The 16,507-nt window shown below is 41.4% G+C and overlaps 2 protein-coding genes across 7 annotated transcripts in view; both read right to left on the bottom strand.

Moving 5' to 3' along the window:
* LOC127607461 (MICOS complex subunit mic25-b-like) overlaps positions 1–10,637 on the bottom strand; it is a 50,489-nt gene extending 39,852 nt beyond the window's left edge. For 2 of the 5 annotated variants that reach the window (XR_007964081.1, XM_052075805.1), the window contains exons 1-5: positions 10,391–10,636; positions 9,310–9,403; positions 9,135–9,189; positions 8,899–9,055; positions 548–568 (exon numbers count right to left, since the gene is read on the bottom strand). Coding sequence is in view for 4 of the 5 variants with exons in the window: in XM_052075805.1 (XP_051931765.1) it covers positions 548–568; positions 8,899–9,055; positions 9,135–9,189; positions 9,310–9,403; positions 10,391–10,474 (411 nt within the window). In the remaining variant the exon portion in view is untranslated. Of the gene's footprint in view, positions 1–547; positions 569–8,898; positions 9,056–9,134; positions 9,190–9,309; positions 9,404–10,390 lie in introns of all 5 variants that reach the window. The other 3 variants (XM_052075803.1, XM_052075806.1, XM_052075804.1) reach the window with 3 other exon arrangements.
* A 623-nt stretch (positions 10,638–11,260) lies between these two features.
* The window catches only part of LOC127607554 (transmembrane protein adipocyte-associated 1 homolog), a 70,517-nt gene continuing 65,270 nt past the window's right edge, over positions 11,261–16,507 (bottom strand). For both annotated transcript variants that reach the window (XM_052075985.1, XM_052075984.1), the window contains exons 2-11: positions 16,262–16,438; positions 16,052–16,184; positions 15,800–15,886; positions 14,947–15,019; positions 14,726–14,805; positions 14,359–14,469; positions 14,188–14,248; positions 13,433–13,535; positions 12,722–12,802; positions 11,261–12,629 (exon numbers count right to left, since the gene is read on the bottom strand). In XM_052075985.1, the coding sequence (XP_051931945.1) occupies positions 12,359–12,629; positions 12,722–12,802; positions 13,433–13,535; positions 14,188–14,248; positions 14,359–14,469; positions 14,726–14,805; positions 14,947–15,019; positions 15,800–15,886; positions 16,052–16,184; positions 16,262–16,428 (1,167 nt within the window). In that variant the 5' untranslated portion in view covers positions 16,429–16,438 and the 3' untranslated portion in view covers positions 11,261–12,358. The remainder of the gene's footprint in view (positions 12,630–12,721; positions 12,803–13,432; positions 13,536–14,187; positions 14,249–14,358; positions 14,470–14,725; positions 14,806–14,946; positions 15,020–15,799; positions 15,887–16,051; positions 16,185–16,261; positions 16,439–16,507) is intronic.

Genomic DNA, 16,507 nt, shown 5'->3' with positions numbered 1-16,507 from the left:
TGTGCAGGTAATGATCCACAAAAGGGAAGTGCTTGCACAGCTTTCTGTGCTCTCTACTGATAACATGCTCACACAGAGATTGACATTACACTTATTGTAATCCAGTCTTATCCCAACTTAACAGGCATCTGCATCCCTAAAGAGCACATCTGCAAATCCTCATACTGTGCTGCTCACTGCACTTTTTTTTCTTACCGCAGCGGCTGTTTGATGCTCAAGGGCCCGTGCGTGTGTGTGTGTGTGTGTGTGTGTGTGTGTGTGTGTGTGTGTAAAATCACCTCTGCCAGCAGCACAGATGATGTGTAATTTTCTGGTTGAATACCTCCCAAAGTGTTGTTGTGTGGAATGGTGCTGGAAACACACTCACAGCCTCGCTTTAATGCACAATGAAAACCTGACATTTGAATAGAGTGAGCGTGTGTGTGTCTGTGTGTGTGTCAGAGAGAGAGCGAGAGAGAGAGAGAGACCGAGAAATAAAATGAAAGAGATAGATGTAGGGAAAGAACAAGAAAAGGTGAAAGGCACCGACAATAGCAGTGTTTCTTACCCAGGCATCTAAATCGGCAGGCTAGGAGAGAAAAAGATTCAGGGTTGAGTACAAAAGTAGAAGGACGTCAATGGGATGAGAGAAATGGTTAGGGTAGAAAAATGACAGTTGGGAAATGCATGGAAAGAAAGGTATCATTAAAAAAAAAAAAGGAAAAGGTTACACTAAACTGAAGTTAGTAATGGTGGGGATGATGAAGATCATCACTAATAAGTCCACTGAAAGAAATGTGTCGAATTTCCTCAATTGTGCTTCACTTAGATGGCTGATTTTGTGAATGCATCCATATCATGAGATGTTAATAAAAGAACACCATCATCTGTCTGATTTAATCACAAGTGCGTCCAACCGTGTGCACCCGGCATGGCTGCGTGTCATCCACCTACGCCCCCGCCGTATTTAACCTTCTGTCTTAGCTAATCCGCTTTGAACGAAACCCACCTCCGCATACTCCAGAGATATAAACATTTGCTAATATAAAGTCGACAAGATGCAAGTAGGTACTTGATACTCAATATGTAAGACCCCCTTTGAACAGGGGCCAATAAAGTCAATGTTGGCTATTGAATTATTTTATGGCTCAACCATATAAGTAAAAGGCCAATCCAGCCAACAATAAAAAGAAAAGCTGAGCTATTACTTGCTATGTGCATACACAGCTAATAAACCCGAAGACAGTTGAAGTCCACGTTATGCATCGGCTTGATTGTACGGGACTGCGCATATGTACCTTGTACCCTTCATTTGGTAAAAGCACAGGCCTGAAAATGATTTTTCAGGCATTGTTAAGCAGTGCATCTTAGCATATCGTTGTTATCCTGTGAAACACAAGGTTGACCATTAAATACTTTTTTTTTTTTACATGAATGGGATGTAGGAAACGCGGACAAAATGGACATACGTGTTTTTCAGAAGACAGCCACAAAATGCCGATGTCATAACATCAAAATGGCTTGCAGGTTAATGGAACACTCTGAATTGTCTCCAAGGTGTGAGCGCGGATGGTTGTTTGTCTATATGTGCCCTGCGATTGGCTGGCTACTGGTTCAGGGTGTCCCCCGCCTACTGACCGATGATGGCTAGGATAGTCTCCAGTACCCCTCCCGCGACACTTGTGAGGATAAATCGGTTCAGAAAATGTGTGTGTGCGTGTGTGTGTGTGTGTGCATGTCAGAGTGGCATGTTTTGGGAGGGTTTTCTCCCCAGCACCACTTAACATTATGACAATTCTATTAGCTAAGTAGGAAATCATGCAAATGTTACATTTACAGTCAGTAGAGGAGAGCTGATGCTGAATGGTCAGAATAACGATGAGCCAGTAGAATGTCACAGGCAGATGCATGTTTATGATGTCAAACTTCTGCTTTACTTTGTTGGAGTGTATTTTTTGTTATTATTGTAAAGCACCTTGTAATTTTTGTTTGGAAAGAAGCAATGTTAATAAAGTTAGGATTCTTTTATGTCATCACACAATTTGGAAAGCATGTCCATCATGAGTTTTGTTTGATCTTATGTGCGGCACTTGTTTAAAAGCTATGAACGAAGCTGCGTTGAGATGAGTATACATTACTGACAAAAAGACAATAAGTATGCCGTTTGGGTACTTTGAAGTCGGCAGTTTTTGGGAGTTTAGGCCATTTCCAGGCTTTTCAAAATAAACTTTTGAAGGGACGTTGTCCTTCTTCGACCTAATATGAACCGCGTATGCAAGGTTTTATCCATTTTGTATGCATTGCTTGTGGTCAGAAAGCTAAACTTGAGGACTCACTTTAAAATATCAAACAAGGTCGGACCAAAAGGGCGTTGTGTGTGTGTGATGAACGCCACACCCTGCAGTTATCGCTGTAAAAGGGAGACTTCTTCCATTCTAACTTCTAATTTCCAGCTACCACAATCGTTCTTTGTACCATTAGGGAAGGAACTCTTGACTATCACGAGACAGCAGGAAGGAAGATACACAGCAGCTTGACAGAGAAAGACGTCAGCTGAATATGAAAAAGTGGAACATCAGAAATGAAACCAGACAAAACAAGAACAATTACAGCAGGTCGCCAACCTTTTTGAAAACGAGAGCGACTTCTTGGGTGCTGTTGAATGTGACGGGCTGACAGTTTGACGCACAACTTTGAAAATCACACTTTTGATTTTTTATTTCTTTAAATCTCAACAAGGGCTAACATTTTCAAGTGAGTTCTCCTACATCCTTCCGTGGAAATAACAATTGAATTACTGGTGAACTACTCTTCCAAAAGGGCTCAAGTTACTCTTGCGGACCTTGTTGATGGCTCTTGGCTGCGGGCATGATGTTGATGAGCCCTATTAGAGAGTCCATCAAGGCACGGATGACAAAACCTAAACCGCAGGGGCTCCTGTCTTTCAAAGACTTGGCTAATTAGCATTAATGTATAGCGCATGGCTCTGCAAAATTAAAGTTGCCGCAACTCACCAAGTCCCCTCAAGAATTTCAAGCAGCGCTCACTGCGCCCGCTGACTCCCCCAAAAAACAGGAGCAGATGGTCAAACTGAGATGTGTCAGGGTGAAGCCACTGAAAGCCACAAGAAGTCCCTCACCAAGACATGCGCCGCACACCGGCAACTATGCAGTCTGTTGTTATCACTGTGCATCAAACTACTACAGTGAGCCCCGCACATTTGTTCAAAACTACTAATTTAATCTTCTATGAAGACCCGTGGACAATATGGTACCCGGATGGGTTTGAATAAGAATCGTCTGCAAAACAAACACGATCAAATCGTTGGCTTCAGGGACAAAAATAGTAAGTCAACATCGGAAAAAATTCACAAATTCCCACAAGTCCCCACCCCCCTCTCCCGAGTTAAGAATACTCACTCGTATGTGTAATATTTTATTCAATCATCATGCACCTAAATTTATAAGGAAAAAAGGCAGCTTTTTGAGTTAAATATTATTCTGGGGTGTCAAATACGGATTATTATTTGCAATTCACGACAGGGTCGATCACGTAAACAGCGAGGATTTACGGTACTTGAACGCGCACAATTTAGGAAGATGATGGGCATCGATCATAATGCACACAGGTCTTTTTGGGAATGTGTCCTTTTCGTTTTCGACAATGATTAACCAGCACTTTAAGTGTTCCAGCTCAATCAATATTACATGTGAATTTGTGAGCAAGATTGGGGGATTCATTCCTCATGTGAACAACAGGTCTTGCCCTGCTGTCTTATTACATCACCACAGCTCACTGATGGGAGATGTATTCCACTCCTACGTGTTTTGTCCTTTGAGCCGCCAAGATTTGTGCCGGGGCGCTCCCGCCTCCGTCACAGCGCCGCACCGATCGAAATCTTGTCCGCCGGTGAGGACTCACCTCGTCAGCAAATCACGTGTGATAGACCGAGTGCGTGTACAAAGGGCTTAGCTGCATTAACATGATGAAAAAATGTCACAGCGGTGATTAGAGGAGCTGATAACACCCGGTTTAACCATGTGCGAATGTGTCTGGATGACTTAAAATTTTGTGGCCGCGTGACTCGCAGGTTGAATCTGAACCATTTCAATGAACGCCAGTGCTCCCAATGTGTACTTGAATGTGCAAGATCCTTTCCCCTCCGCATGCTTTCGTCTTTCCCCTCTGCGTACACTATCCCTCACCTCCACCCCCACCTCTGTCTTTGCTAACAAGCAATGCGAGCTATCTAGCTGAATGCCTGTCGGATTCAGACATCTGAATAAATTATATAGTGTGCTCGATAGCCCGTCCCCGATGGAGCCTCGATTTGAGCCCTCTTGCCAGATGCTTCCGAGTGATTGCTTGTTCCAGTCACTGCTGCTACCTTACAGGGCTTACTATTAATGCTCCAATATTCTCTCTATAAAAGCAAAATGTATTGATTTACGATCCATGTGGGAATAGAGCAGGCCTGGTATGCTGATTTGTGTGACCAATTTTGCTGGACGACATTTCTCTTTGTGGTTGGTATGTCATCCAAAACCAAAATGCCACCAAGATGATATTGTCAATTTTGAGCGAACACGTTTGTTGGCTGGAAAGAAAAGAACAGGCAGTATTCAATTTTGAGCGAACACGTTTGTGGCTGGAAAAAAAAAGAACAGGAACCTGCTTTATGTGTTAGTGGCATGGGGGAGATTTTATTTATTTATTTTTTATTGGGGCTTAGGTTGCATCTTTTGTCAGTGCTGGTTTGCCACTTTCATTCATCAACGGTGTTTCGTGCGTGCCACTCAAGATAATGACATGTACCTGGAGAGCGGGGAGACACATTAGTCTCACATAATTCATGTTATCACCCTGAATATTCGTCGGGCCGTGTACTAAAAATATGCCTCTGGTAAGAAAGAGAGGACAATCGGCTAATTATGCGCGGCTGTGGCAGAGGCACATATGCAAATTTGAGTGTCTTACGGCGTTTTCTTTTTTTTTTATAGCTCTGTGTGAACAAAGATCATGGAAATAAAAAAGAAAAATAAATAAAACATTGTCTGTCTGGATTTTTCTCAAATGCAAACAAACAAAAGCTCCGTCTTGAAAAATCATTCACATGTAAACATGGACTTTGTCAAATGCCCATCCTTAATTTCAACTGGCTCTTTTCCACCGTGGGGTGTGTGGGCCAGATGGCGATAGCTGTGACAGCTATGTAAATAGAGTGACTTCATACCAACACAACAGAGTGTATAACTCTCCGGTGACTTCAACAAAGAGGAGGAACCTGACCCAGAATACTAATCTATGCCGACTATTATCCAGAAACAACTACAAATGGCTTTTAATACTTTCCCCACCGAAAACCACTGCCCCTGTAGCTCTTTTTGTCGCACAGATGACCAATCAACAGGCCATTTAGGTCCCCAAAAGATAAAATAAATAAATACATAAAATGCTACTGAAGTTAATTCTTCTGGTTGTTGTGGTATTCTTTGCTGTCTAATGTGCACTCGTGTTTGGACAAACGGAATGTCACCATATTCATCCACATAGTGCGCAGTATATGTTTGGGGACGCTTGAATGTGCAAGTGTTGCCGATCAATACAAACAGAATAGAATTTCATTTTGCTGGCCACCATTACGTTACATATATCTGGTAATAGAAGAAATTTTCAGTGCAACACACACCAGCTCCACCCAGTCTTGTTTTCTTGTGCCCAGAGCGTCCAGCCGCTTACTTTTTCAAATGTGTGTCATCGCTCGGTGTTTAATCGTTTTTCGGGTGAACAGTGTCACGCGCTTTGATCTCAGGCATAGCTCAAAGACAGGGGCACAAGGACAGGTTGGAAAGGGACACACAAAAAGATGAGGAGAGAAACGCTGCCGAACATCACATGTTGCTGTGCAGAAAAAGAATTCAGCCCCTTTCTGAGCAAAAACAACACGCTTCAATAACGCCATCTAGAGGCTACTTAAGGCACCACATCTTTTGCTTTGACACGAGTAACAACAGACATGCAAAGGCCTTGATATTTAGTTTCAAGCAAAACATTGAGGTTAAAAACAGCATGAGTTGTGTCCGACTACAGGGCCAATTAATTTGCATGCCACAAATTATCCAAAGCTGTTCCAACCCACTGAAAAATATGCGCTGACCGAATCGACATTTAGCGACTTAGCACGCACGGTGTGACTGAAGTACCCAATTTCCTGTCAACTGCCCACACAACAGTCTGGCTGAGGTGTTAAAGGGAAAAAGGACGTGTGGGCGAGAAGAGACATCGGCATGACCAAATGGGCATGTCACCTCTCATCACACACTTCATCTCGAACAGAGAGCAGTCCTTTTTTTTTTCTTTTGACTTCAGTAACAAGTTGCGAATGCAAGGCTGTATTGAATTTTTGCTTTGTTAGCACTCTGCAACAAGTCAGTAATATTTCAATGCTGTATCACAGTGCATCAGCTCAACCACTAGGTTGAAGCTAATAGAATCATTATAAAAGACACAAGGCATTTGTCATTCATACTGTTGTACCAAATTTTACGCGGCAATGTCAACACTTCAAAATGATGTTCAATTTCTAATTTAGTATGCAGTCAAGCCTGCCACCTCCCTAACCAAACAAAAAGGCTTTAATACTTCATCCATCCATCCATTTTCTGATCCGTTTATCCTCAAGGGTCACGGGGCATTTGGAGCCCATCCCAGCTAACTTCGGGCAGTAGGCGGGGAACACCCTGAACTGGTTGCCAGCCAATCGCCAGGGGACACATAGTTGAACAAACATCCGCTCCTGCACTCACACTCACACCTGGGAGACAATTCAATCACAGCACGTAATTATCGCATCGTATATAAGCAGCGGGAAACTTCTGAATGTGAGTCACCTTAAAACGGATGCTTGTTACTGTTTGTCTGCAGTTTAGAGCTGACATTTTATTTGCAGCGGGAATGACACTTTGTAGATGGAGAGACGAGTACCGCAAATACCGGAAGTGTTAATGGAAGTGAAGAGAGGAATTGGGTGTTGTTGCAATGTGTCACCTATTTAATGCTGTCACTTGTGGTCCAACTGAGAGGACCTACAGTACATACATGTTGGAAACAATAGTGGAATTCATTTTTGATTTATTTTTGCACCACTGTATATTAGGTGGTTTGGGCTAGAATGCAGAGAATTTCAAAGATCACAGTTAACACTTTTATGGGGTTGTTTATGTCTGCTATGCTTCCATAATTAAAATAAGGGAGAGGAATCTCTGCCATTGATAACAGTTTGGGGGAACTGCCTCCCTTTCAACTGGACTCAAATGCATTCAAAGAGCACAATTAAAAAGAATAGTTGACCAGTGTACTCGGCAATAAAATTATTTGCAAACATAAGTTGAGCAGCAGTAAGTGTCCAGGCATGCTGTGGGAACACTCAAAATGAAATTAAACAGCTGCAATAAAATAGAAAAGGCAATGATGCTGTATTTGTTGCTAATGAAGGTAAATTGATTTTTTTTTTTAAATGGCCAACAAAACACGTGTTCACGTTTTCTTTTGTGTTGCACTACATTACTGTTATGATGATGCAGCCACATTGTTCAAATGCCATTGTGCAACTTTCATCTGCTGTAAAAAGTACAAGGTGGGCATTAACCCCAGAATGATTCATTCACCTTTAAATCATATACAGTTCCGAATCAGCGCGATAACATTGGGGAAGAATACACCTCGAAAGTCGCACAAAAATCTAGACCACCTCGCATCATAGCAGACCCAGACATTTAAAAAGCTCAGTGAGCATTTCAAGTATTGACTCCACAAATGTGCTTTCCTGGCTCTTTGGCATTATTCTCCTTCGTTCTGACCATTACACTGGGGAACAATTTTGATTTTTTTTTTTTAATGCTGATTAAAATTAAAATGGCTGACTCCAAAATTGCATTTTTTTTTCAAGGACCTCTTTCGTCCACAGATGACCCCCCGGATAAAAACTATTCCGTAGTAGGAAGAGCTGATATCGACTGGATTAATCTACACATAGTCAAGTCAAGTCAGTTTTATTGTCAAATGTGCTCTATGTGCAAAATACAGCACAGATGAAATTACTTGCAACTTGTTTGTGTAGTGACAATTGATACAGTGCGGTTTGAGGTCTGTGCAGCTCCCTATAAGTCAGAACTATCAACAGAATATTTGCAAACAGAAAGCTAGCAAAGTAGGAATCAGGAGGATTTAGGGTTGTTTTTTCTCTTAAGCTTGTATCAATGGGCACATACTGTTGTAAATTTAATTTCAATGTATGCAGGGTTTTTGTTCATTTTTAAAGTTTGTAACTATGCCATCTTTGTGTTTTATTTGCATACATTTATATGTATTGTTAAGGTAAACAGGGGTCTTGTGGCTCAAAAACTTCACCTGATAGAGAAAAACTGAGACAAGTGCTATATTCTGCACTGAATTTTTTTTTAAACTGTGGTCAGACGGAACTCAAAAATTGCGTTGCCCCGTGTAATCTTTGTTGATGCAAAATATTGACTACTGGACATACTGTTCAATTTTCTTATAATGCTGTGGATGGTTTGTGTGTGACAACGCAGATGTTCAGGATACCCACATACAACATCTAAACAGAAGAGGGAGCTGTTGATCAGTAAAAAGGGTTTTGGCAAAAACTACAAAAATGTGTATTATATATACAATTATAGTGTGTCTGAGAGAAATTTTTAGAGTTTGTTTTTTCGGCGAGGCTCTGCCGAAACATATTTTATTGATTGCTTTTATTTTCTGCATATTTCTAAGTGTTCAAGGAATGTTGTTGGAGAAACACTCTTGAAATATCACCGACATTTAAATACAACAAAGTCAAAGACAAAGTGACCACAGGAAGTACCCTGAATTATGTTCCAGAGAAACAGTGTGACTCACCAGTAGCTTTGCCTTCTCTTGTTCTTCCCGGGCCTTCTCTTTCTCAACAATGAGCGAAGGGCTCAGACCATCCAACCCTACCGATCTTGCAGTGTCTCTATCCCTCTGGGCAAGTGCAGCCAACTGCTCCTGCACCAGTGCCTGCTGATTCTCAAAGCTGAATTTAGAAAAATAACCCAAAGTTACATCATCTCCAGCTAGATGGTGAGATGGGTAAATTGATGGATAATACTTACTTTCTACGAATTTCTTCCTGTAGTTCTGTGGCAGAGGGGCTGGGAGATTTTAAACCTGGAAACCGAAAGGTAAAAGTACAATGGTGCTTCCGATTACAACAAAATGCCGAGAAGGAACAACAAATAAAACACATGCAGAGGTAACATAGAAAGGGTATCAATGAGAGCGGCATACTTGATGTTTTGTGATTGTCTTGCTTAGTTGGCATCGTGTTGGTACTGTAAGACCCCTGAGCATCCCTCATTCGACTGAGAACATCCTCTGACAGCTGGAAAACAGTAAGTACATCTTCAATGTATTTGCAGCAAAACAGGAATCCACTAAACCACTCACACATCCACATTTAAATGAATGGCCACCTAATATCTTATTTCGCATTTGAAGTCAAAAATCAAATAGCCTAATAAAATGATGTCATTTTAACAAACACTTTGAAATGTCAAGATATTATATGCATATCAGCACATTTTTGGCACCAACACAATTTCAACACAGTGCACCTTGCATATTGTTGCTGCTTATATGGTCTTTGCAACATGTGTATGCACAGAAAGCCTCATTAGTAATTTTCTCGCATGTTCTGCTCATCTCTTCATTTACCATACGATATTAAATTAAACACCCACATGCTCTTGTTGTTCTGATGGTAGCTGGTGTTCAGCTGGAGTCTTGCTGGTGTCTGAGCCATCTCACTGAGCCAAAGCTGGTCACCATCTATCACGAGAACACCAGCAGGGCAACAACTGGGTGGCTTTTCCTCAGTTGGGAGCGAATTGCACAGTGACCGCAGGTTTGGCTGTTTAAATCTTGGTTGTTTAGTTTTGCTTTTGCGGCTTGCTCTTGCTAGTGACACCAGTAAGACAACAAAACACAACAAAACGATGCTAGTCTGTATGTTGTCTGTTTTTTGCAGGGCAAGAGTACATGACTGTGAAAGCTTTATTTGCCCTTTATTCATAAACACCTTTCATGTTTAGTAAACAAAGTAAATGTCCCCGGTTCAGCGTGTTAATAATCATAATACAATGCCCCACGTAATGGAGGTCAAAGCCGCACTGACTGTTTACTTTCACTACATGAGAATCATAGCATGACCGCGTCATTTGTCGATGGGGTCAAATAGCAAGCAGTGGTAGGCAATGAAGGGACGTTCGAGCGCATGAGCAGGTTCAAGTGAAAACACAGACCCCACTCAGCGAACAATGATTAACGACAGTCCCCTAAAACATCAGAACTAAAGGACATAGACATTTACCTTCACTCCTTCAATAACAGTGACCTTCTCTTCCTCGTCCAGTTCGAATGACACTTTCCTCGCCGTGCTTCCATTTCCTCCCATTTCGAACGACTTCTCCGTCTCACTTGGTCTGTGTGTGTGTTTTGTTTTTTGGTTTAAGTTAGCTTTATTTCCCGACTGGTCGACATCTACTTGATAGCGGCTTCCCTCGGCCGCCCGCTACAGCTGGTCAAAACGGTCCAATCAAGGTCACTGTGCCCGCACTATTCTCAAAGCCAATTGGTTGGATGAAATCACATGGACGTCACCTGAAGAAGGGGAAGATGGGAAATGTAGTGTACAGCTGCAGGCCTTGTCTGGTTCCGTATTAAAGAGGTAACGTTCCTATTTTTCATTAGTTCTATTCAACAAGTACAGTTTACGCATTTTACATATTTGTGGAACAGATAGTTAAATACTTTTCAGAAGGGCCAATCATTTCATAATTTGTGTGTCGAAAATAATTTTGACTTGATTTATTTGTAAAACTGTCCAGTATATCTGGTGATGGTAAATATAGTATGGGGGGTTTGTTCGTTGTATATAAGAATCCAAATCGTATTTGAGGGAAGAAAAAAAACACGATTAATTTAACTGTCGAATCTACTTTCACTTTTTGAACTACTGAAATAAATCAAGTTTTCCACAATATTATAATTAATTGCACTTCGCATGTAGAGATAAGCAAAACATTTGTATACACTCGTCCCAGTCCATTTGCAAATTATAGCTTTTTAATTTTGCAATTAAAAGAAATGACAGATTCAGATTTGTGCCATTAGTTTCATTTTAACGAACTTAAATGTCCAGGTAAAGAAACATTTGAAAAAGTCATTAGAGACCACAAAGTATTACTCTCATTTTTATTCTGTATATAGCATGAATTCATTTGACAGGAAAGTGCTATTTTACAAATTATGGAATGCAATTTGGAGAAGCATTTTAGAGCTAATCTGCAAAATGAAGAAGCAGATACTCTAAACTACTCCAGTTTAGTAGCATCGTTCAGCCTAATTCGAATCAAAAAACGCCGTAGGCCAGGTCAAGAATGTTTTGTTTTTGTTGTTGCTGCTCCACAACAAATACATTCGAATGTAACCTTGCAGTATGTTTTCAGCATATACTGTAGGGTACCACTGTGAATACTATGTAGTTTTAATACAGAGATCTTTTCACATCTCCAAGCACTCACACAACCAACAGTGATAGGTGGGATAAAAAAAAACAAGGCAGCTTTTGTCCTTGACCCCCCCCCCCCAAAAAAAATGCAGTTAATGAGGCATTTCCGGCTCAGATGAAGAGTACAAAGGGGTGAAAAAGTCTAAGACCATTGCTGATCATTTTTTTTGTTCAGTGTCAGTCGACAGTCAAGATGGTGTAAACTGAACCACAGAGTATATTTGCAATCCACTTTCTTTTTACACAGCAACACACAACACTTTCACTTAACAGAATAGTACTTAGTTCAAAAGGTAAAATATACCTGTCAATAGCACACAACTTTGCCATGTATGTTGAGAAATGGCAGTTTAGGTCACGCAACTGATACCTTGTAGCACGTAACGTTTTGGAAACTTTTCAATGTGAATGTACAAATGATAGTGTCTCAAATGATGTTAAGAATGTAATGAAGAAATCTTCCTCACTGAGGACAAAGCGATTGCTGAAGAAGAGCGGAATGAGAAGATCTGCTGAGAAAAAGTCAGCTTGAGCGAAGAGCTACAGCAGCGGGGCACACTGGCAACAGTGTTTGGAAAAAAAGGGAAAAAACGGTCAATTAGTCAGTAGCCCCAATATAAATGGATAGAAAAGGGTACCTCCTTACTTCTTCATCCATATTTATATTGCCGCCTTGGTCTCATAGAAACACCACAATTACACATTGCTTTTGACTCTTCATTTACACACACTCGAGTTCAAATGCTTGACACCACCCCCACAGAGGAATTAGACGTTAATTGGCCTCCAATGATCAGCTTCAATGCTGTTGATGCTGCTGGATCCATAGGGTCCCGAAACAACGTCGTCGAGATGCGCTCCAACCACTCCTGCGCTGCTGGGACCCGAGCCGTCAAACTGGGTGGAGGAATAGTACAGGCCTTGATCGGTGAACTCCCGGCGGCCAAGGGTTGATGCTACAGTCGGTGGAAGGTTGACATCGCTTTCATCTGCCTCGTCCACCTGTGACTTGTAGGAGAACAGGATCTTTGGTTCTGAGCTGCGGGGGAGAGAAGACAGATAAAAGTGTGGAGATTTTTGTTTTTTTTAGTTTTCAAAGCCCTTTTGCTACAAGCGATTCTTCTTACATACCCAAAGAATCCTTTGAGGAATGTGATGTAGATGAGTGGTGCGAAAGCAGAGAAGTAGAGGAAGGTGGTGACGTCAACACAGCTGAATCATAAAAAAAGAAAATAAAATCAAGAGTGCGGACTTCATGTTGTGCATGTAGTAGCAATAGGAGATGAAACATTTCATTCATGGCTTGTCCAACTAGTAGGGTATGCGGCGTGCCTACCCATCAAGTGTGAAATGTGACAACCAAGTTTTTTATTTTTTACTTATTTTGGAAAATATGCCCATAAGTGAGCTGCCAATGTTGCATAAGTGAATGGCTAATTTACATAATTAACCACACCCACACCAAATTCTCTGGCTATGAAATGATCGCATAGCCCGCATGACGAGGTACATCCACTTGGACGCAATACTTTCTTCCAGCGCACTTTAGGCTCTCCTCCTACAAGGTGAAGGAGCACTGAGGCCGTTATGTTAACAAAAGTCGCAGAAGCTGTTGACATGCTCCGATTGTGCGCACAAATTTGCAGCGCGATAGAATGCAAGTGCAGATGCTCAAGTTTACCTGTGTGTCAATACACGCCACCTCTTGGAGATGTTTTAGGATATTTTCACAATAGTTTTGAAAGCTGCCCCGAATCCAAACGGCTGAGTGAGACTATTCAATTGTGCCCGTGGCGTACTAAAAATCCATGCATTATATACCGTATGTGTTTTTATACTGACCAGAGTCCCTCGATAATTCCTGCACACAGAAGGGCACTGCCCAGACCCTGGATGAAGTTCAATAGGGAGAGGGTGGCAGCATACACATAGAAACTCTTCTTAGCTGCAGAGAGGAAACGCAATGAAAGTTGGTCAACACAGAGTAGCAATCCTGCTCTTTCTTTATTCCAATGGACGACACGCACTAGCCCCGAGAAGCACTTAATTCACGGCAGGAATACAACAACAACAAAAAAAGAGGCTTACGTGCTACTGTGTCAGCATTAGTTCCGGACACATTTATCTTTTTGAACTTTGTGCCCATTTATGTGAATTGTGCTTTTTATCTTAGGTCAACAGAATTTTCTATTTGTCAGTATGTGTGTTGACAAGAATTTTATGACGAATAATCACGAGCCAGAATTTATGACTGTGTGCACATTTGGACACAACATTGTTCATGGAATTGTTTGTTCTGCTTTTGGAAAATTTATATATTTTTATTTTTTAAGGCTCATCCTCGGCTGATTACTCAGCAGGATTATGAATACACAGACCGTGCACAAAGAGCACAATTTGGCCGCTCAAATGAGCCGCCCACCCTTTCCTGCAACTAAACAGTATCGCTAACATTGTATTTGTTCCCTTTTTTTCCTGGCAGTTAAAGCTTTCGTGTTGTCTGACTGAGCAGGAAGCAAACTAGATACTCATTTGCCCATCAGTGGCATTTCAAAGTGCTTCCGGGGGACAGCGCACGTCGCTCTATTTCAACTTACATGGCAGAGATATCCTCTCCCTCACTGGAGTTTTAGGCAAGATCACAATCAGAGAGTACACCTAGGAAAGACATTGCCAGACAAGTATTTCACCTGAATGATACTCAAGAGTGATATACAGCGTGCCCATGTAGTTTTTCTTTTTCCCTGATTTTTCCAATTATTACTAACCAAGAAGAAGAAGCAGGAGCTGGCCAACCAGAAATGTCGCCCTCCATGTCCGTAGATGTTGAAGTCCTCAGCGGACAGGTGGCTGTCCGGGTAATAAATCTCTAAAGTGCCCTTCAGGGAATGCATTTTTATATGTATTTGGTAGGATCTTGGGGTAACTAATGCCATCACTACATACCAGATAGCAGTGGAACCTCTAAAGGATGAGAATTTCATTTGTTTGGACATTACTTTTATCACTTTACATTTAGATGACTGTTAAGACAGGTAGATGAAATTAGAAAGTTTACTGTGCTGGTCTTTAGATGTTCCACTGGAAACTGTATGTATGACATCATACCGTCAGTCGTTTGTCATGGGAAGTTACCTGTGTGATGGAGAATGCCAACGCAAGCACAGTCGTGATAGCCAGCACCCGCTTTATACTAGATTTACTCTCCAAATGACCTAGAAATGCAAAATGAGTCACAAAACAAGAAAATGAAATCTGCACTTTAGCATTATATACTGTATATATTTTAAAAACACAATGGTGCCCAGAATACTACAACATGTCAAATGCAAAGTGAAATTACAAAGCAAACCAACCAAAAGCCAGTCCCAGAATGACAACACTGAGTTCAATGGCGAGTAAGAAGAAGCGGGTGATTTCCCATAATACCTTTGGGGGGAAAACAGAGAGAGGGGGGGACAACCGAGATCAGGAAAATACATTGTGGTAAACAAGCTACCGGTACAGTATGTTGTAACGCACAAAGAACATCCGTGTAACTGAACAGCTGAGCTCTTATTCTGAAGCATTACCTAAGCATTTGTTGTTTGTTCAGTGAAACTATTTCGGTGTGTCCAGCAGTATACATACCGCAGATAGATATCTGTTATCGATAAATGTCATGCGAGCAATGTCATCAATGTTCTCATTTATGCAACAACCTCGCAAAGTCATGCGGAGAGTCAGATCAGGCCCACTGGCCAACATTGCACGAAAGAAGCAAATGTCGAGATAATGAGACAGCTGCTTGGAATTATTACACAATGCAACACCATCACCGAGGGCGCCATCTCAGAAAAACATTGTGGTAGTGTTCACTCAGAATTCAGAATAAGCGCAAAAAAATAATAATACTTTGAAATTTGTACTTGTATTTCTGATGGGGAAAAAAATGTTGACAAGTGTAATTTGTGCAACACCAAGTTGTTTTTTTTATCATGTAAATACATCCACGCAACAAGGCAAAATTGAAGTAATGCATTTGAAATAGTTTGCATTCAGTCTTCAATTTCCAATGTAAAAACTACACAAACCTGTCATTACATTAGCTTTACAGTCTAATAAAATCTAAAAGTACAGCAACCTAAACTTGAATAATGCTCGATTTATTGTGGTTGTAGTTTGCAATGGTATAGCGCTGGCACTGCTATTTCCTTTTCATTTTCTTACTTTGTCGATGATGGTGGCAGAGCTGGATGCACTGACAGTCATTGATACAATGGCCCGGGTAATTCCAACTGCTGCTACGACAAATACCTGAGACAAAAACAACTTCTTAGAAGACCAAATAACTTGCTGTCAGTAAGTAAAGAACAACTTTGAGTTCAGAATAGTTTTGAAAGCTTTGAGGTCAACCAGAATCGCATTTTATTTTGGGTGTGCCATTGTCCTCGATGCTAGATTTTATGTTTTGAGTCCTACCAGAAGGTAAAAGGTGATGAAGATGGGGCTGGACGTGATCCGGATCTTTGCCCTTGCTGATGGCAGCTTCCACATCAGGAAAACAAAGAAGGCCACATTCGGTATGAGGAGGGTGATGTCCCAGAAACGTACCCTAGAATGGAGACCATAAAGACCATTAGCGCCATCATCGTCTGGATTTGCCTTTTCTTGTGTGGTCACACTTGATACCTGGAGTCACCAACATCCTCATACAGAATTTGTAGACATTTGTGCGGCTTGCTGATGTTAGCTTCGGAATCAGGTAGCCATGTGGAGAAAGTAGACGTATTCCCTGGTGGTTCCGTCGTGATGCTGCCATTGTATTGCGCAAACCTAACCACAGGAGTGGCTAGCATGGTTTTTCGCCTGAGGGGAGAACACAATACATAAACACAACGAAACCGAGAGCAAGTCAGGTATTTTTCACATTGAAAC

Source organism: Hippocampus zosterae, chromosome 9 (assembly GCF_025434085.1).
Source record: "Hippocampus zosterae strain Florida chromosome 9, ASM2543408v3, whole genome shotgun sequence".
NCBI classification, from domain to species: Eukaryota; Metazoa; Chordata; class Actinopteri; order Syngnathiformes; family Syngnathidae; genus Hippocampus; species Hippocampus zosterae.
The sequence above is the reverse complement of the archived record's forward strand: the minus strand, read 5'-3'. Positions and strand labels throughout refer to the sequence as shown.